A 22,042-nucleotide genomic window follows, 5' to 3' on the forward strand; every position below is an offset into this window, starting at 1 on the left:
ACAAATGTGTAAAACGCATTGCAGTTCTAAGTTGGTGGCTGACACATGTACAGTAACATGGACATTCATTATCTTATTTTTTCACTCCCTCTTGATTAACATATGGGAAAAGTGTATTTAGGACATAATGGGTCACCAGTTTTTCACAATACATACAAAATAATAGTCAGAAAAACTTTTTAATGGAACTATATAAGATACAAAATATAAGTGATATAATGAGAAAAAAAAAGTTTGCATAAGCCTATATGTTTTATGTATTGTATGATATTTGATAAGGCTATTATTGACCATATAGTCATATTGGAGAATAGATGGTGAAAAAAACCATCAATTTGATGGCCCAAACTGAGGATAAAAATATGCAATTTGGTGCATGTGTTGTTATCTAAATGGCCAAAAAGTGAGATGAAATTCTGATAGCTGTAATGTACAAAAATCGAAAATAACAAAAATATATAATGCAATGCAATGCAATACAATGATGATTGAAAGATGTACAAATATTCCTCAAGAGAGTGTTGTATCATTTTATACATTTTAACATTTTTTTCTTGAAAATGATATATGGATAATGTAAAAGACTGTGTACAAAAGGTACATTTTTGATAATTTAGAGGATTAAGAAATTCGTCAAATATGATTCTATGATTTTTGCCTTTGTATGTTCATTTTAAATTATCTTACAATGTGGCAAATTACTGCAAAATTTTAAGAAAAATGTTTGACTACTTTTAAGTGTGCCAAAGAATACTTTAGTATAGCTATTAGCAGTTTAACTAGGCTATTTCTTCCTTTTAGCATTTTCATTTTCATTTGCCTTGGTTTTGACAAAAATAAAAACAAAAATAAATTAATGCTATAGCCTAATTACAAAAAAACAACATCTAGATGAAAGAAATATTAGGCCTAAACGATTCTTCTCTAATTTGTCGTACAAACCCAACAAAAAATCTACTAAAAGTTCTAAAAATAAATTTTAAAAATACTGAAAATAATTTACATTTCACAAGACTGTTTTTGTGCTTATGAAATTTACCCCCTAAAAACAATGGCTAGGCTAAAACAAAGTACAAAACAAATCCTCTATTCTGCAGCCAGTGTCAACCGCCTGGCCCGGTTTTTTTGGTTGTTTTTTTAATGCATGAAAGAACAGTAACACCAATTGTCCTCTTTGTCATACCATAACAATATAACAATACTCCAGGGTCCTTCAGTCTCTGCGTGGCCCTGTTTTTATCCTGAGCACAGCTACGCATGACGTCACGACCTTTCATAGTCATCGATTGGTACGTCACGTTGCGGCATCGGTAATACAAAAAAAAAAAAAAAAAAAAAAAACGGTTTGTTGAAATGTAGTCTGACGTAGGCTTCTCAAGCTAACGGACAGATATGATGTAATTTCTTAAGCGTTTGTGTCTGTTTCCCGGTGCTGCTGCAGTCAGTCAGTCGGTCGGTCACGCAGCGCGCGGAGGAAGTCAGAACAGCAGCATGACATGTGCAGTGACGAATTAGCGATATATAGAGTGCTTTGAAACTGTCAGTGACGCACGAGAACGGGCAAATAACAGTCAGTTTGGAGCGGAGACGCGTTGAAGACGCTAGCTAGCGGCACGGATGGCTTTATGGGAGGGAAAGGATTCGCTGTTGTTGGGGGTAATGGGATCTGTGCGGTTATATGCAGCCCGTCGGTAGGGCAGAGCAAAACCATACTGCAACTGAAAGCACCGGGATCTCTCTCCATCTGCAGATTATAACATAACCGCCGGACATTTAGGCGTTTGCGTCGCTGTGTTCGGGCTTTCAGGTGGGATCTCACACGTCGGGCTGCAGATGGGCTTTAATATCGGTCAAATGAAGTAATTTGAAGCCCATACTCCAGTCCCCGTGTGCAGTCTTGAGCGTGTGATGATAGGAGACACAATGACGCTTTTGTCTCTTTTGGGTCGCATCATGCGTTATTTCTTGCTCAGGCCAGAGACCTTGTTTCTGTTGTGTATAAGCTTGGCCCTTTGGAGTTACTTCTTCCACACGGACGAGGTGAAAACCATCGTTAAGTCCAGCCGGGATGCCGTGAAGATGGTGAAGGGGAAAGTGGCGGAGATGATGATGAACGACAGGCTCGGCGGTCTGGATGTGCTGGACGCGGAGTTCTCCAAGACATGGGAGTTCAAGAACAACAATGTCGCGGTGTACTCGATACAGGGCCGAAGAGACCACATGGAGGACCGCTTCGAGGTCCTCACCGACCTGGTCAACAGGAGCCACCCTTCAATCTTTGCCATTTTTGACGGACACGGCGGGGAGGTAAGAAGTGTGGATGCTGAGGAGAGTCGGCGTGAAAGATTTACATACGAAATGTCCGTGGTTCCCAGGACGATACGTTACCATTGTTGATATGTTAAGCATAAAAATAATGTTCGAGTAACGTTAGGAGTTGGTTCCCAGAATAACCAAACACGTTCTGTGTTATTTGGGACGACCTTCAAAGGAATAGTTCATGCAATAATGTGTTTACTCGCCCTCGTGTTGTTCCAAACCCGTATTACTGACTCACATCTGTGGAACATAAAAGGGAAAAATACGAAGCAAATCATGGACACTCTTTCATATACTGAAAGCGGATGGGGACTGGAAATCCCAAAAGTTAATAAATTATCACAAAAATCACTTTGAACAGGTGCCGAAGTAGTAACGAATAAGAGAGTGGATATTCTTAAAGGAGTAACGTTAGCCTAATTCGCAAAATGTTCACACGTTCATGCCTGTATAACCTTTTATTGTACTTCTGGTGTAATTTTACTCCATACAATGAGTGAATTGTCTTTTGTGTTAGAAGGAAGAAAGAAGGTTGTACAGATTTGGAACAACATGAGTGAGTAAATAATGGGTGAACTGTCCCTTTAAGACTGACTATTTTCAAGAGTTTATACACTAATTCATATTATCAAACCGACTTGAATTAGTACAAAAATTTACTGTGAAGGCATTGCACGTTTTCTGTTTACTTTTTTGTTGTTGTGGGTTTTTTTTCTTTTTTTTTTCTTTTTTTCGTGCTCCTGGTATGATCATGGTATCAGCCATTAAAAATATACTTTTGGTTGACCACAATTTACACCTCCCTCGAAATACTTATGTTTCAGTATTGCTTCCAAATAATAAACAGTTAACCCACACATTTTTTTGGTGTGTTAAAAATTAAAAAACAATCTGCCTTTTATAATGGTTATATTTATATTAGTATCTAATGTAGCCTATTGAGAATCCCCCCACCCCACCCCACATCTGCTTCGACCAGCCTTATTCCCCAGCCTATATGGAGCTCAGACAGATGTTCATGCTTTTGAGTGATGAAATTAACAGCTCACAAGAGCCGATGCATGTGGAAACCTATTAAAACAGCTCAGAAAACTCTTTCATTTGAATTTTACCGATCCACCATTTTCCTCCGCTTTCAAGTCTGCTGTTTCTGGCTCCCACGATCATATATGGAATGCCTAAAATCTATTTATAGTGTTATTTGTTTAAATGACCAGAGGCCTCCCTGCAATCCAGGCAGTTAATAGATTAAAATGTGCCAACCTCATGCTCTTCGGCCCCTGTAAAAGGTCTTCTAATCTACACTATCTCCTCTCATTAATGTTTGCTGACTCAAACGTCCTGACATTTTGAGTCTAATCTGTATGTTGATACTGGCTCGTTTTTTGGTTGTGAAAGCCCATGATGATTATTATTTCCTGAACTTAACTCTTAATGTTGGGTAACTTGCACATCCACTCGTTGGAAAGAAGAGTGCTGGATTTGTTTACTACTGCTGAACTTGTTTTGTTATGAGCAGGGCTTCAAACACTGTAGACTTTAATAGGAAAAGAGGGATGAGATGGATTCAGAAGAGCTGACCAGATTAGGATTATGTATGTTGTAAAGAAGAAATATATAGGATATATATATATATAAAATATGCATTCTGACTTTTTGTCTCAGAGTCGTGTGATATAAGCTCGAGGTATAAAGTCGAAATTACCTTTTCAAATTTTTTCTCTTTTCTTCACAACAGCACCAGAGGAGCAGAATAGCAACACTTTTAGGTTTAATTATACATTTATTTGTCCAGAAATTATAGAGGGAGTCTTTCCAGCCTCCCACGATGTTCAGTGCATAAATCTGATACCCAAACAAAAGTATGACCAACCAACCCAGTCAAAAGTCTGAGCCGATTTTTTGGATTGACTTTTTAAGCTGCTTGCAATTAGCAATGATCTTTTTTTATTATTATTTATTGCAGCTGTGAAAGGGCTGCGATTGGCTTCTTGAACAACAGCCAACTGATCAGCAGTAGATGATAGTCAACAAATCATACTTTGGTTAGAATTTGCATGTGTAATCAACATATATGCAAATATAAGTCGTGATTTGAAATGTCAGAAGTGAAAACTAGGTCTGGAAATATTTGATCCAGGGGGCCTGTTAAAAATACCCTGTTAAATAGAGTCTTGTTACATGATTTTGCCCTGTGGTGACTGCTAATGATGAGAGCTCTCGCTAACAGTGACTAGCACAGTCGGCCTAATCAACGCCTCTCTTACTCTTCTGTCACGTGCTCGTCCTTTATTCCCTGGTGCTCTGGTTTTCTCCTCATTCGAATCTTGAATTAGGCCTGGTAAATTGAGCTTTTAATTAGCAATGGTAGTATGAAATAAGTGTGAGTTCACTGTAAAAAATTTGGATCAGTAAGTTATGACAACATATGTTGTTATATTGCTTTAACTCATTACAATAAGTTAAGCAATTTTCTACCTTTTTTAAAAGTTATATAATATTATATAAAATATAAGATGAAATAGGCTAACTTAAACATCCAAGTTGATTGTACCTAAAAATTTAAAGCAAGTTCAAAAGTTTTATGTAATGTTTTTGAAAGAAGTCTCTTATGCTCTCCAAGGCTACATTTATTTGATGGAAAAATACAGTAAAAACAGTAATATTGTGAAATATGATTACTACATTTAATTTCATATTCAACAATAATATTGATCTGCATTGACACTATTATACAAGAACTGAACTGAGCTGGATGATGACATCACGGTTTACTCCAGAGTGGCTATATATATATATATATATATATATATATATATATAAATTAACAAAATTTATAACTTTTTTACAACAAAAATTAAACATCCTATAGCTAAACATGCTATTTTCTTCTGGAAACAAAGTTTTTTGCGTTATTTTCCTGTTATCTCTTTAAAGCTGCTTTGAAACAATCTGTATTGTAAAAAGCGTTATATACATTAATGTGACTTGACTTGACTTAAAATAAATACTTGTTTTTTAACATCATTACTCCAGTCTTCAGTTTAACATGATCCTTCAGAAATCATTATAATATGATGATTTTCTGATCAAGAAACATTTCTTATTATAATTAATCAGTGTTGAAAACAGTTGTGTCCCTTAATATATTTGTGGAAACCATCATTTTTAAATTTTTTTGCATTGGGAAATTTTGATTACAATAAATGCAATGCAGCAAATACTGCCAAGATGAATACTTGTAGTAATTTACTATTTATTTAAAAACGATATTTGTGCAGGATTGCTATGGAAGCTTGTTTCCGACCACCACAGAATAATAAAAAAAAAAAGGTAATTGTGACTTTTTGTCTCAGAATCGTGTGATATATAAACTCGAGGTATAAAGTCGCAATTACCTTTTCTAATTTTTTCTCAGTGGCGGAAACAAGCTTTCATAGATCGTAGTAATCAGAATTTGGGTGATAAATAAGCTTAGTCTATAAATAAATAAATAATAATAAAAAAAAAATTTGTGCAAAAAAATCTTGATGGTCCTAAAAATAGACTTGCTTTCTTTAAACTTGAGATGTTTCATGAGATTGACAGGAATGCACTGGCGCTGCTATGTTTGAGTTAAACCTGTTAAAGCCCTAAATCTTCCAAACACACACAGGTGCGTAACACCAGTAATAAAGCACTCATTGTGTTGGTGTGTGAATGAAGTAAAATGGCTGCTTGACTGTAGTGTGTTTGCGGTGGGAGGGTCTTGAGCGGAAAGAGGTCACTGCGGGTCACCCCCGCCCCACTGTCTTTGTTCCTGAGACACAATGATGAACATAGTTTCAACAATTCAGACTGTGACACCCTGCAAATTGTGCTATTGCCAGGCTCACGATATACTGACGAACATAATTGTTATTGGCTATTGTTGATTGACTACTTTGCCCTTTTCAGATGGTAGCTGAAGTCTAATTATGCTAAAGTCATTTATGCAATTGCAAACATAATTATTTTGATTATTATGACATTATATACCTACAATCTGGACAATTTAGGAGGAGCAGAATTCAGCAAGGCCTCAATCTCTGATCTGAAATGCTCCTGTTCATAGCAACGCTGAGCTATTTACAGGTTTAAAATCAGCGCTATGTGCAAAGCGCCCCTGAGCTGTATGCTTATTCTGTAAGTGTTCTGCGTGAGCACGGCTTCTGTGTAAATAATGCATGGCTTCATGAGGAGGCTCTGCCTTGTCTTCTCTGAAAAGCAGCAGCCCCGTGTTGGCCGGGAAGTGTGTTTGGAACGAGACTGCAGCGTTCTCTTGGCAGACAGGTATTATGTTTGCTTCTCTGGTTTCATCACTGTATTTATAGCGTGGCATTGCTGAGTCACTGGCGAAGGTTTACAGTTGAAGATGCACAAGGCTGTAGTGTGAGTTGCTGAGAGGAATCCAAACCATCCTGACTGATGATGCGGACAACAGAGCTAGGCGATGGAATAATGCTCTTTGACTCTGTTTTGGTGATCTGGCAGTATTTGGAAAGGGCACTCGATCTCTAGAGACTTTCTGTCCCTTCATCTGTATTCTGCTGCAAACTCCAACTGGCAAGAGCTCTAGGCCTCTCTTAAAGCGATAGTTCACAAAAAAAATCATTTCCTCACCCTCATCAGTCTGTCATCTGTCTGTCATCTGTCTGTTTGTCTATACATCTCTGTCTGTCTGTCTGTCATCTGTCTGTCTGTCTGTCATCTGTCTGTTTGTCTGTCTGTCATCTGTCTGTTTGTCTGTCTGTCATCTGTCTGTTTGTCTATACATCTCTGTCTGTCTGTCTGTCATCTGTCTGTCTGTCTGTCATCTGTCTGTCATCTGTCTGTTTGTCTGTCTGTCATCTGTCTGTCTGTTTGTCTATACATCTCTGTCTGTCTGTCTGTCATCTGTCTGTCTGTCTGTCATCTGTCTGTTTGTCTGTCTGTCATCTGTCTGTTTGTCTGTCTGTCATCTGTCTGTTTGTCTATACATCTCTGTCTGTCTGTCTGTCATCTGTTTGTCTGTCTGTCATCTGTCTGTTTGTCTGTCTGTCATCTGTCTGTTTGTCTATACATCTCTGTCTGTCTGTCTGTCATCTGTCTGTCATCTGCCTGTCTGTCTGTCCATCATCTGCCTGTTTGTCTATCTCTATCTGTTTATCTATCTATCAATCTGTCTGTCTTGTCTGTCTGTCTGTCCGTCATCTGCCTGTTTGTCTATCTATCTATATCTATCTGTCTGTCTGTCTATCTGTCTGTCATCTGTCTCTTTCTATCTGTCTGTTTATCTGTCTATTTATCTGTCTATCTATCTATATCTATATCTTTCTGTCTGTCATCCGTCTGTCTGTCTATCTGTCTATCTATCTATCTGTCATCTGTCTATCATCTGTCTGTCTATCTCTATCTGTCTGTCTGTCTGCCTGTTTGTCATCCGTCTGTCTATCTGTCTATCATCTATCTGTCTGTCTGTTTATCTATCTGTCATCTGTCTATCATCTATCTGTCTATCTATCTATATCTCTATCTGTCTGTCTGTCTCTGTCCGTCATCTGCCTGTTTGTCTATCTATCTATATCTATCTGTCTGTCTATCTATCTGTCTGTCATCTGTCTCTTTCTATCTGTCTGTCTGTCTATCTGTCTGTCATCTGTCTCTTTCTATCTGTCTGTTTATCTGTCTATTTATCTATCTGTCTATCTATCTATATCTATATCTGTCTGTCTGTCATCTGTCTATCTGTCTATCTTCTATCTGTCATCTGTCTATCATCCCTGTCTATCTATCTATATCTCTATCTGTCTGTCTGTCATCCGTCTGTCTGTCTATCTATCTATCTGTATGTCTATCATCTATCTGTCTGTCTATCTATGTATATATATATATATATGTATATATGTCTGTCTGTCTCTGTCAACTTTCTGTCTCTCTGTCTGTCTGTAAATCTAATTTCCAAAATTTAAAAACAAATCCTATTATTTAATATTAAACTGTAATGAGAAAGAATATATTATTTAATGTGTGTGGTATTTGTTTTACTGCCTTTCATTTATGCTGAATTAAATATAAAAATCATTATTTTGCAGTAATTCATCATTGAGAATATAATGAGAATCACAATTGAAGAATGGAAATTTCAAAAATACAATTTAAAAGAAAAAAGTTCAGTAAATGAATGAAGTTTCCGGAATCAGTGAGTAATTCCTCTAAATTAGCGTGATCTCAGTATATTGACCAGAATTATAGTGACTTATAATACAGTGGGTGCTAAATAGTTGTTAAATTGTCATGAAAATAATGTCCCAAAAAATCTTAATGGTCTTTAATAAATATTATTTCTTTAGCTTTGGGGGTGAAGCGTGACACTTTTATGAGATTCCTGTTCCCCCGTGAGCTCATCTGCATTTGTTCTTGTTGTCTGTCTCTCAGGCGGCTGCTGATTATGTGAAGGCCCACCTGCCCGAGACTCTGAAACAGCAGCTGCAGGCCTACGAGCGGGAGAAGAAAGACAGCTCTCTCTCCCACCCCTCCATCCTAGAGCAGCGCATTCTGGCTGTGGACCGGGACATGGTGGAAAAGTTCTCCGCCTCTCATGATGAAGCAGGTGAGCAGGGGATGAGCGTGTGTTTTAGGGAAACAGTAAACCAAGCTGAACTCCTCCCCTTTGTTTTCAGGCACAACATGTTTGGTCGCCTTGTTGTCAGACCGTGAACTGACCGTGGCGAATGTTGGAGACTCGCGCGGCGTTCTCTGCGACAAGGACGGCAACGCTGTGGCCTTGTCACATGATCACAAGCCTTACCAGCTGAAGGAGCGCAAGAGGATCAAGAGAGCCGGTGAGTTTGCCCACTTCAAGGGGAGAAGAGCTGCTTTAGACTTTAGCAACAAACAAACCAAAATGATTCAGCTACCAGACTTTCAAAAAAAACTTCTTTAAAAACAAAACAAAAAACACTTTTTGACATTTAAAAAAAAATGTATTTAACTTTTTCACCTTGATTTTGTCTTATCAATGATTATGATAATTTTTTTAAGGCCATTTTCTTAAAAGATCATATAGTAAAGGGTGTATAATTGAGATCTCTATTTTTAGACAAATTACTTCTTAAATGATAAAGCTAATAATTTTTTTAGAGGGGTTTTTGAACATGTATCATTTTGTATTTTCTTATTATTATTATTATTATTATTTATATGTTAGAACAACAACAAAAAAACAAAAACATTTTAATTTATACACATTGATTTCCAGTGGTTGGTAGTTTGATATGACAGTTGACATTTTATGGGCCATTCTGATTAGAGGGGTTTTTGAACATGTATCATTTTGTATTTTCTTATTATTATTATTATTATTTATATGTTAGAACAACAACAAAAAAACAAAAACATTTTAATTTATACACATTGATTTCCAGTGGTTGGTAGTTTGATATGACAGTTGACATTTTATGGGCCATTGCATCATAAAGGCATTTTATTTTATTTGCATACATAGTATTATTATATATTTGTATTTGTATTATTATTATTAAAGATGATGATGATAATAATAATAGTAATAACTTTTTTGTTTGTTAAAACAAGTTCTTATTTTTTAATAACATTTTGATTTATAAAACCTGTAAAATAAAATAACTTATTATTATTGTCTTATTATTATCATAATCATAAGTTCTGTTAAAACGGCAATATTTATTTTTAAATTAATTTATTATTAATAATAATGATAACTTTTTTTGTTTGTTAAAACAACGTTTATTTTTTCAATACCCTTTTGATTTAAAATCCCTGTAATTTTTATAATAATAATAATTATTAATATTAATAATGATAACTTCTTTGTTTGTTAAAACAACAATAATATAATTTTTTTAAATAACCTTTCAATTTTAAACCCCCATAAAATAACATTATTATTATTATTATTATCAAATAAAATTGTTATTTTAATAATAATCACAATAACTGCCCCCAGAGCCCGCTATGGGGTTTTCGTTTTTGTCACCTTTTTCTGATGAGTTTGACCTCTGCATATTATAATAGGAGTTGTAACATTTTCTGTAGTGTACACAATCACATTATTAGTTTAATATGCAGATGTGTGCATATTTAATAAGCTTGATCATTTACCTTTTTTTTTTATTGCATATTTACAAAAGTTTAATACAGTTATCAGATCTGTGATTAAGACTATGATTTGAACAGTTTTGCACTTGTGGTGGCCTTTCTGGCAGTTCTCGATGACTTGACAGTGTGAATATAACACGTGTCTGTGATCTCATCCATCAGGTGGCTTCATCAGTTTCAACGGTTCTTGGCGTGTGCAAGGCATCCTGGCCATGTCGCGCTCGCTCGGTGACTACCCTCTGAAGAACTTGAATGTAGTCATCCCAGACCCAGATATCTTGACCTTTGACCTGGACAAGCTCCAGCCGGAGTTCATGATCCTGGCCTCGGACGGCCTGTGGGACGCGTTCAGCAACGAGGAGGCCGTGCGCTTCGTGCGGGAACGCTTGGACGAGCCGCACTTCGGCGCCAAGAGCATCGTCCTGCAGTCGTTCTACCGCGGCTGCCCCGACAACATCACCGTCATGGTGGTGAAGTTCAAGAGCAGCTCTGGGACAAAAACTGGAGAGTAGTTTTACTCCACCAATAAACAGCCTTGATTGTCTTTCCATTAATGCATATCGCTAGATGGTGTAATGTAAGAGACAAACCTTTTTTCTCACAATTACAATAAACTGGCACACATACGCATGTGCAAACACATGCATTCCCAGTTTTGTTTTTTTGTTTTTGTGTGCGTGCCAAATGGACACTTCAAAAAATTATTTGACACTGTAAAGATGACGTATCCTGGCCTTCCTTATATAGAGCAATATTATTTGTGAAACAGCAATTGGCATAAATGGCAGAAGGATGTTTATTGCCTTGAAAATGCACTCGTAATATTTTGTTCAGAAGAACAGATCAGAGCTTTATATTTTTGCTCGTTTGTTTTTCCCCCCTTGTTTTTGTGAATTAAAGAGCTGATAAATGTATCCAGCTCTTGAATTTGGATGTGCATGATCCATTCATATCAGTACAGGGCATTTATGCCGATTTACACTGGTGCTGCTCATCGGTTTGTCTAAATGAGGGTGGTATAAGTTTGTGTTAGATTAAGAATGTTAATCTTTGATTAAACTTCATAATTGGTCTATGTCCCAATCATTATTGTGAGAAGGAAGAGTTTTCCAGTCAGTCCTGCTCTTTTAAATCACTGTTTTAATGGTTATGTGAATAAAAATGTGGCCGGATTGAAGACCGTATGTTATGTCATTCATTTGTGAAGACTGTTGAATTAATTCTGGCGGACAGTCCTCCAAGTTTCCTCCTAGTTTACTGGGATTGGCACCAGCCCTGATCTACACAAACGTTGAATTATATTGCACTGTGTGAAATGTATGTGGGAGATTAAAGCGATAAATAAACCTAACAAGTCAAAGCTCATACTGCTTGTCTTTGTTCTCTCTGATATTTATATGATATTCAGCAAGGACACATACAATTAAAAAAGTTATTAATTAAAGAGTCCTGAAAAAAGTCTAACAGTTTATGCAAAAATATTAAGCAGCATTTTGTCAACATTGAAATGTTTCTTGAGCATCAATTCATCATATTAGAATGATTTCTGAAGGATCCTGTGACTGAAGACTGGAGTAATGATGCTGAAAATTCAGCTTTGCATCACAGGAATAAATTACATTTAAAAATATATTCAAGGTCAGCATAAGAGACTTCTTTCAAAAATGTATATATAAAAATAAACTCCTCCTGACCCTAAAAGGTGTTGGGACACACCCTCTTAATTACTGAATTCAGTTGTTTAGATCAGACCCATTGCCACAGGTGTATACAATCAAGCTGTTATATCCATATAGTGTATAGATTATATTAGGGGACAACTGGAAAAATGCCCCTTTCCTCCATCAAATCTTTAGTATCTTTAAACAAAAGCTGTTGTCTTTAACCTTTTTATAAGCATTTCAATAACTAAAATATTTTAAATGGGTTCAGTTTGTGGTCAAACCTTGGTACTTATGTTAATTTATGTACCAGTAACGTTTTAATGATTTCCTAGATAGGTCTTTGTAACAAAAATACAGCAGAACAAACATGTAACATTCATAAGACATTTTGGTAACACTTTACAATAAGGTTCGATAGTTAGCATTAGTTTAACTACATTAGTTAACATGAACTAATAATGAATTGCACTTATACAGCATTTATTAATCTTTGTTAATGTTAATTTCAACGTTTATTAATACTTTATTAAAATCGTGTTAACATTAGTTCATGCACAGTGAACTAACATGAACTAACAATGAACAGCTGGATTTTTACAGTAACCCATGTATTTCTCATGGTTAGTTCATGTTAGTTAATACACTAACTAATGTTAACTAATGAACCACCTTATTGTAAAGTGTTACCGACATTTTTTATTTTGTTCGGTTTTAATTAAGATGTGTACATTTATAGTTTTCTCCCCAATTATCATATTTGTGCATCAGTTTAAAAAAATGGGATACCAATTTGCGTTTAAAACTCATTTAAAGACTCATCTTTTCTCACTTGCATTCGACTACTTCATTTTGTGCAATTTTGTATTTGCCTTACACCAGGACCTAACACATTCATACAATTATAAATCCAAGTAGGCTCAATATGTAAAGCACTTTGGCCAACATGTGGTGTTATGATATATAAACAAATGTGATTGACCAATTTGTACCCTCTTCCAGGGACCAGGGGACCACTAAACCATTTTACACCAGCTGAAATATGGCCTAACCCCTCTAAAAACCAGCCTGAGCAGGTTGGGAGACCAGCAAAACCAGACGTTCAAGATGGTATTTTCATCAGACAGTGACTTTGTTTTCATGTGGGAACCTGGTACAGTATAAGCTCATAGATTAAGAGGAAATTAATAAACAAATAGAATAAGCGTATGACGCATGGTTGCATTCTTCCAGTCAGAGTGACATACTGATCTGCACAGTAACCTTACACTGCAGTGCAGTATTCCTGAAGCATACCGAGCTTTATGATGCTGAGCAGTCCATGGTGACAACAGAGAGCAGGTGTAAAGCCTCAGAATAGCACCAGCATTGTGAAGTCCAGTATTAAAGCCCCTAAGTGCCTGTTGCCACTGAGTAAGCTTTCTATAAATCTCCCCCTACACACTCTTACTGGATCTGACACTAGTAGTTCAGTTGCCGTAACGTATAAATTGTACGTTTGGGGTCCGCTTTGGCACTGAGTTTACAGAGGCCTATTTAGTTGGATTTTACCACACGCAGCCCAAGCACAAGAATGGGCCAGTGCAGTTCAAGGACACCCGAGCAGTTTAACGAGTTCACGTCACTTACATCTATGAAGATGTGTGAAAAACGCACTCCTGGCATTCCGCACGGGAAATGGCGAACGGACGACTCTCCGTATGAAGCGGCCGCGGACAGACGACGCCGCGGGCACGGGCACGGGGACTGCTCTGGACTGGTGTTCGTGGCAGATACAACGGGCGGGGTGTGGATTGATAAAACCCTCGGAAGACAACGGTGAGCCCGTGCCGTGGATGTGAAGTTATGGTCGCTGTTGTTCTTGTTGCTTCCTGAAATCTATCCTGACCTGAGGGTTTCTAAAGGTGACGCTGATACAGTCAAACCAGTGCTGGAATTGGAAGTATCTGGAAGGCTTGGGATGGTCATTCCTAGATATCTGAGGGAGACATACCATTCACTTTCTTTCTTTCTTTTTTTTTTTTTTGGTTTCCATTTACTGGAATGGAAAGATTGAACAATGTTTATTTGAAGACTTTTTCCAAGACATTTATCATCAAATGTTATTTTATATTTTTAAAACTAGTCCACTTGTGACTTCATGCCAGGTCACGCATGGTCATGCATGTGGTCAGCTGATAGAAGTAATGGGAAGTCCATACTTATTTCTTTAAACTTATGGTCACATATCCCAGTCTCAGGGCAACTTAACTGAGAACCTTGTTTTCATTTATTTATTTTGCAGGAATTTCAAGTTCCTTCATGTAGGCTATGTCAATTGACATCATCTTTATTTTCTTTTGGATCTTAAACTAAACAGTGAAAGATTTTTGAACATGAGGTTGAACATGAGATTCTGTGAAAGAGATGCAATTGAATTTAATTTATTTGTCACGGAATATTTTATTCCGTTTAAATGTTTTGTACAGTGATGAATTCCACAGGACACCGTTCAGGCATTCTTAGCATATCATTTGGGAGGTGTCCTGTGATACTTTGACCCATTATTCATAAAGCTCTATGTAGATAAGCAAGATATAATAGATCACTGAGTAACGCAGGCCGACTCCATCTTAAGTAAACTCACATTTGCCAAGAGAAGACTGTAAGAAACATTGGTGTGTGTAAAACATCAGACGTTTACAATGGGCCTTTCAGGATCCAGACACAAACCTGAAGCACGTATCCTCCTCTTAGGACTTGACGGAGCTGGAAAATCAACTCTTCTTTACAAACTGAAATACAATGAGGACTTCCACACAGTTCCTACAATTGGATTTAATGTAGAAATGATCGAAGCCAAGAAGAACAGGGACAAAATCATCCTCACCGTGTGGGACGTTGGCGGTCAGATAAAGATGCGATCGCACTGGAGGAATTTTTACCAAGACACAGCTGGAATTGTGTTTGTGGTGGACTCTTCTGATATTAAGCGTCTGGACGAGGCCAAGGGCGTCCTGGAACAGACCTTAAAGAGCGAGCACCTCAGGGGACTCCCGGTGGTGGTTCTTGCCAACAAGCAAGATATTGTAGGAGCTGCTACAGTAACAGAGATCACAGAGCAGTTTAACCTGAGAAAGAGTTGCAGTGAACGAGACTGGTTCATTCAGCCGTGTTCGGCGCTGACTGGAGCAGGTCTAGTGGACGGCTTCAGACGAATGGCACACCATGTGAAAAAGACACCCGAGGACAATAACATCAAAGAGACTGTGAAGTATATAAGATCAAAATCGGTTATGAAGAAATAGCCCACATGGTAACTTATTAATCACTTTTATGGAAGGTTGTATACTATCCTACTACATATAGTTGGACAGTTCATAATCATGTGCAACCCTACAAGGTTTAAATGAAGAATTGCACATTTGCAAGATACTGAAAGCTACCTTGAAATGTTATAATGAATTCAGAAATTCATGAATATAGCAACCAAGCCTTTGAAATATATAAAGATACAAAATCTTTTATAAAGAAACAAATGCCTATGCAAACATCAAAACCTGTTGCTGTAACTCACAGAAAGTTACATCATGTTCAGTCATGTGATTTGAGTTAAGGCACTGTAAAAGCTGCTAAATGTTACCTTGATTTTGAATTCATTAATATATTTATTGATGTGCTGTGAAGTTGTCCATTTTCTTTATTTTAGAACAAAAACATGTTCACATTTACACAATGTAATTATAGTACACAATTATGTGATTTGGATGAGAAATTTAAGGTACCATAAAAGGTGCTAAATGTTACCTTCAGTTATAATCCATAAATGTATGTTACAGTATACGCTGTGAAATAAACGTACTATTGTGCAATTTTACTTTAGTACTAACTTTGTGCCTTTATAAATTTAAACAAATTCAACAAACTAGCTTGCATACTTTTTCTGTGACTGCAGCATCCACAGTAAATGGCAAGGACCAAGACGAGATGTGATAAAACTTTTATTTTTAGAAAAGGTCATGTTGTCAGTTTCCATTTTTATTCTTGCCCATTTTTAAGTGGAAGGGTGGGTCATTTTTCAAGCCCACTTCCCTCTTCTGAAGAAAAAAGATCAGAAGCATCAAGGAACAGGCTGTCCTCAAAGGGATGGAAGCTTCTAGTCTCCGGAGCGGTTTCAAACTCCAGCTCATCCGTCACGGGACTCATTTGGGTCAAGTTGAATAAGAACTCTGGCTCCTCGTTAACAGACGCGGAGAAGACCTCAGCTGGGCGTGCAACTGACTGGGTGGTGGTTTCTTCCTTTGGGATCAGAAGCAGAGGACCCAAGGTAGCAAGCTTCCAGTCTGTTATAAAGGGAGAAGGGTGTTTGATTGCCACATAGCTAGAATTAATACGGATGAAGAATGAAACATTAAAATCATGCAAACCTTCGTTCGTGTTGATTCCTCTCTTTGTCGGACCGCCATAGGCATTTTGCCTTGACTTCATGAGAGCTCTATAGGGTTCCAATGACTGACCGGGTCTCACTTCAACAAAATCGGCAGGCCCAGATTTGTGTCCCACCTTTGGCTGCATGACAGGAGGGGCTTGTGTGATGCGGAAATGCTTGCTTTGTTCAGGCTCGGCCGCACCTTGTCTGGATGGCTCACAGCTGTTACACACCCCATCATTTCCATCCACAGACTGCCACCTGCAGAGTTCATATGGTTCTTACATAAAGAACCACCGATTGATATACCAAGATTTAAATATTTGAGCAAGTCATTACCTTCCATCAATAAAAGAACATGCTCGATTTTGAGTGCTCTCAGAATACACAGCAGGTATGGCCTTTAGGTAACATGTGATGTACACCTGTTTCAAAGAAAAATCTGTATGACTTGTGAAAACAATATTTTCAACAGTTTGTCCATTCAATGGTAATCAAAGGGCTCCCAAAAAAAAAGCCAGATTGATGAATTTTGCGTTTCACAGAACAAAGGTCATTGAGGTTTAGAATGACATGATTCATGACAATCTCACTACACTTAAAACACTAGGCATCATACACTTGACGACTTTGTAAATTGTTTCAGAGAAAAATCTGGGCATCGTACACTAAACGACTGAGGATCAAACACTACAAGATTTAAATTCATTCTGAACAAACTCAAGCAGAAACCGTGATGCATGGCAAATTAAACCAATGAGCCCTTAAACCAGCTCAAAATATCAAACAGGTTTTATATTTTCCAACTGGATGGAACTAAAATCTGAAGCTTAATTGTTCCAATTATAAGCACTGCACAATTTATTCACTTATATCTGCCAACTCTGCCTAAAATCTGCAAACTGGCAACTAGTGCAGACTTGTCAAGAATGCAAATGTGGGTAAAAAAAAAAAAAAAAAAAAAAGCCGAAGTGTCAAATTGTGTATTCAAGCTTTAAAATTACAATATTCATTCTTGGGTGAACCATCCTTTGAAATCAATCTTAAAAGTTCTGCTCACCATGTTGCTCGTCAAATTGTGGAACCTGAAGGCATCCAACAGTAGGTTTAACTTATTGCCTTCACTCCTCTGCAAGAACTTGGAGTGGGAGTATGAACTCCTACTGTCTGAAAGACATCTGAAAGCAGTCTACATGATTAGAGGAGCTCAAAATGCTGAATTCAAGTGTACTAAAGGGTTTTATATTGGCGATCCATGGATGTTAAATGTTCAAGGAACCATGAAACAAGGTGCATAAGGTTCTTTAGATTAAAATGTCTTCCACACAATGAAAGTGGTTCTTTTAAGAGGAGTTCACCAAAAGGTTCTTTGGGGAACCCTCAATTTTATACATCCTTTGAATGCACCATTCATTTACGCCACAGGACCAATTTCATTCATCACGAAACTGGTAGACACAAGACCAGGGACCGGTTTCACAGACAGAACTTCGATTAAACCAGGATTATGCCTTAGTTCAATTAGGACATTTAAGTAGCTTTTTTAAACATGCCTTAAACATTACTGGTGTGCATCTTGAGACAGACAATGGCACTGACTGACATTAAGATAAGTTTCTTTCAGTTAAGAGTCTTAAGCCTTGTCTGTGAAACCAGGCACAGGTTTTAAAAGGAACAGTTCGATTAAATCTAATTGATGTAATAAAAGCAACACTGCAAAGTCTGAATCAACTCACCCATGAGAATCTACAATGGAATATTTGATGGCATCGGCATCAAAGTTGAATGTTGGTGTAGCCACACACCAGTCAATATATAGAAGTAGGGGCAAGTGATTGGACAAGGTAACTGATGCTTGAAGGTGTATCGCATTCCCCAAAAAATAGATGTTTGAGCCCCTCTCATACCGCCAGTCATCTTAAAAACAAACAAATATTAGTGATAATAAATAATTCTGAAGCAGAACTTGGCAAATTTAAATACTATACCACTCATCAGTCGGAGAGCAAAGTCCAGATAATCTGTGGACGAAACAGTGGAAGCAAATGGAACCCAAGCAGGCGCCACTGCCGCACTGTCGACATTAAACCGCCTTAAGAGGATTTGAGAAAGAAAAATAAATGTTAAGAGCTCAAAATCAGTCATTAACTAATCTGAGTTTGGTCAGCTTACCTCTGGAATTGGCACTGAACCGGTATGACTGCACCCTCCTGGCGAAGCACACCATCAGGAGATGGTAAAGGAGAGTACACAAGGACATTTGAATACACCAGAGAGTCAGCAGTTACCTGTGAGAAAACAAATTAAACCCATGAGCCTGGTTTCACAGACGGGACTTAGATTAAGCCAGGATTGGGGGGGGATTTTTAATTCCAGTTAAAAATCAGGAATGGGGAGAGAACATTGTGCTTGGTACATTTTTCATCTTCAAACCAAACTTGGGTCTTCAACAAACTAAAATCAGACAACCAGAAATTGTTTAAACTTACAGATAGTTTGGTTCCACAATCTTTGAAATAAGCAATTATGGTAAACACTAATCCTCCAGTTTGCACAGCTCCACATGATGAAGACATTCCGGGACCCAACCACAGCTCCCCTGGGTAGACAGGAAAGCCCGAGGCAAACAGGTCTGCGTTTATCACGACCTCGATCGTTGCATCATGGCAAAGCACGGACACCGTTTTCTGACGTTGTTGTGGAACAGGGTCGCTTATTTTAGGCTGACTTTGAGGAACCGCGGCCTGAAACTGACTGTTGAACAGCTGCTGGTTTGCCGAAGACAATCCTCTTTCCTGGAATGTACGAGGGTACATGCGAGGATAACATTCAGTGCGGAGGGATATCATGAGAAAGACAGTTATCCACCATATTAACGTGCTAGTCAGACACATCACGCCTGCTAAATAATTATATTACACACAAAACCGGCTTCTCGGACATACAAATGAAGAACCGTATTGGTCGTCGTTTTTACCACGTATTTATGGAAACTGCTTCTTGCTTGAGCAGTTACTGCTTTATCACTCAAACCACCTACACCTGATTCCTACACCTGATTTCGATTTATTCAGGCCAATTAGGTTCCATGCATAAATTTTATAAGTAATTATTGTGAGATGACGCACCTGTGTCGAGGAGGTCGGAATATGGCGTGACTTTAAAATATGAATAGCCTATTTTTTAAAACTTCTGATGAAAACTAACATTACATTGAAAATCAAGTTCAAAATGTGATGTTTTAGATTTGTACAGCTTTTAATCTTCACATGCAGTGTGACAAATGAACTTATTCAATGTGAACTTCGAACAACTATGTACATTAAAAATAAGTTTTAGGTGGGGGTACAGGATGTCACATAGCAAGAAACTGCTTGCAACACACTGACAATAACTATTTTATGAAGTATATGTAAAATATGAATAAACACAAAGCCTGCCAAAACACCATGTCATTTTGTGTGGTATAATAGTCTCATAAAAATATATCATGACACTCTCAGAAACAAAATGGCACAAAAGCTGTCACTGGGACAGTACCCTTTAAAAAGGTTCTAATATGTGCCTTTGATGTACTAATATGCACTCTTCAGGTACAAAGATGTGTCTTTTTAAAGTGTACCGCCCTATAGTGACAGCTTTTGTACCTTTTTTTCCTGAGTGTATATTCACAATCTATTAAACAAATGAGGTAATTTCATGTAATTTATTTGGTTATCAAGCTAACATATCCCGAGCAAATCTTTCACAGTAATCAAATTATTCAAACAATAGAGACATGTAGAAATCAATGGGTTTATTTGGGTTATAAAAAGTCTAAGGCAGAGAAGATAGAGAAATAGACTACAATGTTAAAAGGCACAATAAATTACTAAGTTTCCTCTGCTGTGCCACATAAAAAATACAAAAGCCTTCCCTCCAAAAAACTGGAGCGTTGTTTATCACTCATTAAGGCAGACTTTTTAGTTTGAGGTCTTCAAACAGAAATCTGAAGGTTGTGAAAGAGTAAAACACAAGTTGAGATATTCAAAAAAAAGTTTCTTGTTCTACAATGAAAACTTGAGAAAGAAAATGCACCATTAACAGACATAAAGCGGCCAGATCGGCAAAATCCTTTCAGTTCTTATTTCGGTGTTTATGGCATGAGGTATTAACTGGCAAGTGGACAGCTTTTGTGCTGTTGCTTTTTCGATTACACATGGCAGTGGTTTTCTTATTTTTCCCCCAGCGGAATTTTCACAGGAACAGGAAAAAAAGCCTGAAAAGACATTTTAATTGTTAGTTTCAATTTTGTAATGTTTAGGCTTTTAATCAAATGCAATTTGATAATGATCCTCACCAATAGCAGACGGCCGTCGTGGACCCTCACAAGAAGGAGCAAACCTTCTGTGTCCTGAAGGGGTTGGTGCTTGAAGACACACCGGTCAGCAGCGGATCCTGAACGGCGTTTTGAATGCAGAACTGCTGAAGCTCTGCGGCCGCCTGAGAAACCTAAATGGCCAAAATTGCACAACAGGTCAAACATCTGGAAACTGTAGAAAATATTATACACAATCAGCTGCAATGCTAAATACAAGCTCATACTAACTGAGAAGTGTGTATTTCTTGCCAACTTTTCTTGTATATAAATAAGGGAGGAACATATAAATATATAACTATTAACTACATTTAAAAATAAAGAAAATCTAACAAACAAATTAAGATTAAAATAAATTAGATTTGTTGTAATTATTAAAACAAAGTTTGATTCAAATACATAGAACCGAACTACAGAGAATAGGAAACAATTATCAGCATTAATTGGGTCTTTATAGCCTACTTTTGAAATCTATAACTGCTTTTTAAATGTTAAGGGATGGGGTCCCTCACATTAGGATGATCTTTTTGTGGGTCCATGGGATCTGAAAAATTGAAAACCTCTGGTCTAGATAAACAAACTAACGTTACCCATCGTAGTTAGCTAGACCTGGTGTAGATCAAATATTCAGTATTTTCCCCCCGAGAACGTGTTAAATATTCAGTTTGTTGAGTAGATATCTGTACTACTTCACTGGAAAATAAAACTATTTTAATAAATAATCTGAGAAGCCGATAAAACAAAGCTAACGGGTTCCCGGTCCACGCCCAAGCTCAACCCGGCTGCTAACTACCTAGCTTCGGTCTCATTCGTGATTAAACCGCTAACAGAAACCAACCGACCTTTACTCTATTGATGTTTGCTTCGAAGCGCAACTGCTGAACGACTTTCTTCATCGCAACGATACTTGATGAGCCCGACATGTTGTCTGATGATATTTCCAAACGATGTGCAACCGCGAAGACAAAAGTTGTAAGAAGGCAGTTTCCGGTTTGGTTCAGTCCGGAAGTGTGCACTACTGAAACGATTCCGTTCGCGTCAATTCGAACCCTACTATGGCGAAGGCTACAGTCATTAATATTAATAAGGCTAGGTTTTTAGCATACTATGATTGGTTCATGCGTTAGCTGCTGTACAGCCATTCAGCAAATCAGTTAAGGT

At 37.5% G+C, this 22,042-nt stretch overlaps 4 protein-coding genes across 4 annotated transcripts; 2 read left to right on the plus strand and 2 right to left on the minus strand.

Moving 5' to 3' along the window:
* Positions 1-1,458: 1,458 nt before the first annotated feature.
* On the plus strand, positions 1,459-11,820 carry ppm1la (protein phosphatase, Mg2+/Mn2+ dependent, 1La). Its single transcript, XM_082173762.1, has 4 exons — positions 1,459-2,307; positions 8,755-8,929; positions 9,000-9,161; positions 10,618-11,820. Exons 1-4 carry the CDS (start codon positions 1,909-1,911, stop codon positions 10,965-10,967), a joined length of 1,086 nt encoding a protein of 361 aa, XP_082029888.1. The 5' UTR covers positions 1,459-1,908; the 3' UTR covers positions 10,968-11,820.
* Positions 11,821-12,386: 566 nt separating this feature from the next.
* arl14 (ADP-ribosylation factor-like 14) lies at positions 12,387-15,972 on the plus strand. Its single transcript, XM_082173848.1, has one exon. The coding sequence runs from the start codon at positions 14,801-14,803 to the stop codon at positions 15,401-15,403; it is 603 nt and encodes a 200-aa protein (XP_082029974.1). The 5' UTR covers positions 12,387-14,800; the 3' UTR covers positions 15,404-15,972.
* Positions 15,973-16,079: 107 nt separating this feature from the next.
* zp3b (zona pellucida glycoprotein 3b) lies at positions 16,080-20,159 on the minus strand. The gene is made up of 8 exons (XM_082173800.1): positions 19,014-20,159; positions 18,697-18,812; positions 18,513-18,616; positions 18,261-18,441; positions 17,585-17,702; positions 16,864-16,949; positions 16,523-16,785; positions 16,080-16,438 (listed from the first exon to the last, which is right to left on the minus strand). Exons 1-8 carry the CDS (start codon positions 19,416-19,418, stop codon positions 16,167-16,169), a joined length of 1,545 nt encoding a protein of 514 aa, XP_082029926.1. The 5' UTR covers positions 19,419-20,159; the 3' UTR covers positions 16,080-16,166.
* Positions 20,160-20,305: 146 nt separating this feature from the next.
* gng5 (guanine nucleotide binding protein (G protein), gamma 5) lies at positions 20,306-21,895 on the minus strand. The gene is made up of 3 exons (XM_082173857.1): positions 21,724-21,895; positions 20,864-21,015; positions 20,306-20,782 (listed from the first exon to the last, which is right to left on the minus strand). The coding sequence occupies exons 1-2, from the start codon at positions 21,802-21,804 to the stop codon at positions 20,890-20,892; spliced, it is 207 nt and encodes a 68-aa protein (XP_082029983.1). The 5' UTR covers positions 21,805-21,895; the 3' UTR covers positions 20,306-20,782; positions 20,864-20,889.
* Between the last annotated feature and the right edge of the window lie 147 nt (positions 21,896-22,042).

The sequence above is a fragment of the Leuciscus leuciscus genome, assembly GCF_965113295.1.
Source record: "Leuciscus leuciscus genome assembly, chromosome: 6".
Lineage (NCBI taxonomy): Eukaryota > Metazoa > Chordata > Actinopteri > Cypriniformes > Leuciscidae > Leuciscus > Leuciscus leuciscus.

What these genes read in the sequence shown, in the direction of transcription:
- zp3b (XM_082173800.1), bottom strand. Translation starts at nt 19,418, where the DNA reads ATGTGTCTGACTAGCACGTTAATATGGTGGATAACTGTCTTTCTCATG. An exon ending in GTTCAGTGCCAATTCCAGAG is followed by an intron (nt 18,617 to 18,696) that starts GTAAGCTGACCA and finishes AATCCTCTTAAG; the next exon opens with GCGGTTTAATGTCGACAGTG. An exon ending in TGTTCTTTTATTGATGGAAG is followed by an intron (nt 16,786 to 16,863) that starts GTAATGACTTGC and finishes TGAACTCTGCAG; the next exon opens with GTGGCAGTCTGTGGATGGAA.
- gng5 (XM_082173857.1), bottom strand. Translation starts at nt 21,804, where the DNA reads ATGTCGGGCTCATCAAGTATCGTTGCGATGAAGAAAGTCGTTCAGCAG. An exon ending in CAAACATCAATAGAGTAAAG is followed by an intron (nt 21,016 to 21,723) that starts GTCGGTTGGTTT and finishes TTGGCCATTTAG; the next exon opens with GTTTCTCAGGCGGCCGCAGA.
- ppm1la (XM_082173762.1), top strand. Translation starts at nt 1,909, where the DNA reads ATGATAGGAGACACAATGACGCTTTTGTCTCTTTTGGGTCGCATCATG. An exon ending in TTGACGGACACGGCGGGGAG is followed by an intron (nt 2,308 to 8,754) that starts GTAAGAAGTGTG and finishes TCTGTCTCTCAG; the next exon opens with GCGGCTGCTGATTATGTGAA. An exon ending in CAAGAGGATCAAGAGAGCCG is followed by an intron (nt 9,162 to 10,617) that starts GTGAGTTTGCCC and finishes CTCATCCATCAG; the next exon opens with GTGGCTTCATCAGTTTCAAC.
- arl14 (XM_082173848.1), top strand. Translation starts at nt 14,801, where the DNA reads ATGGGCCTTTCAGGATCCAGACACAAACCTGAAGCACGTATCCTCCTC.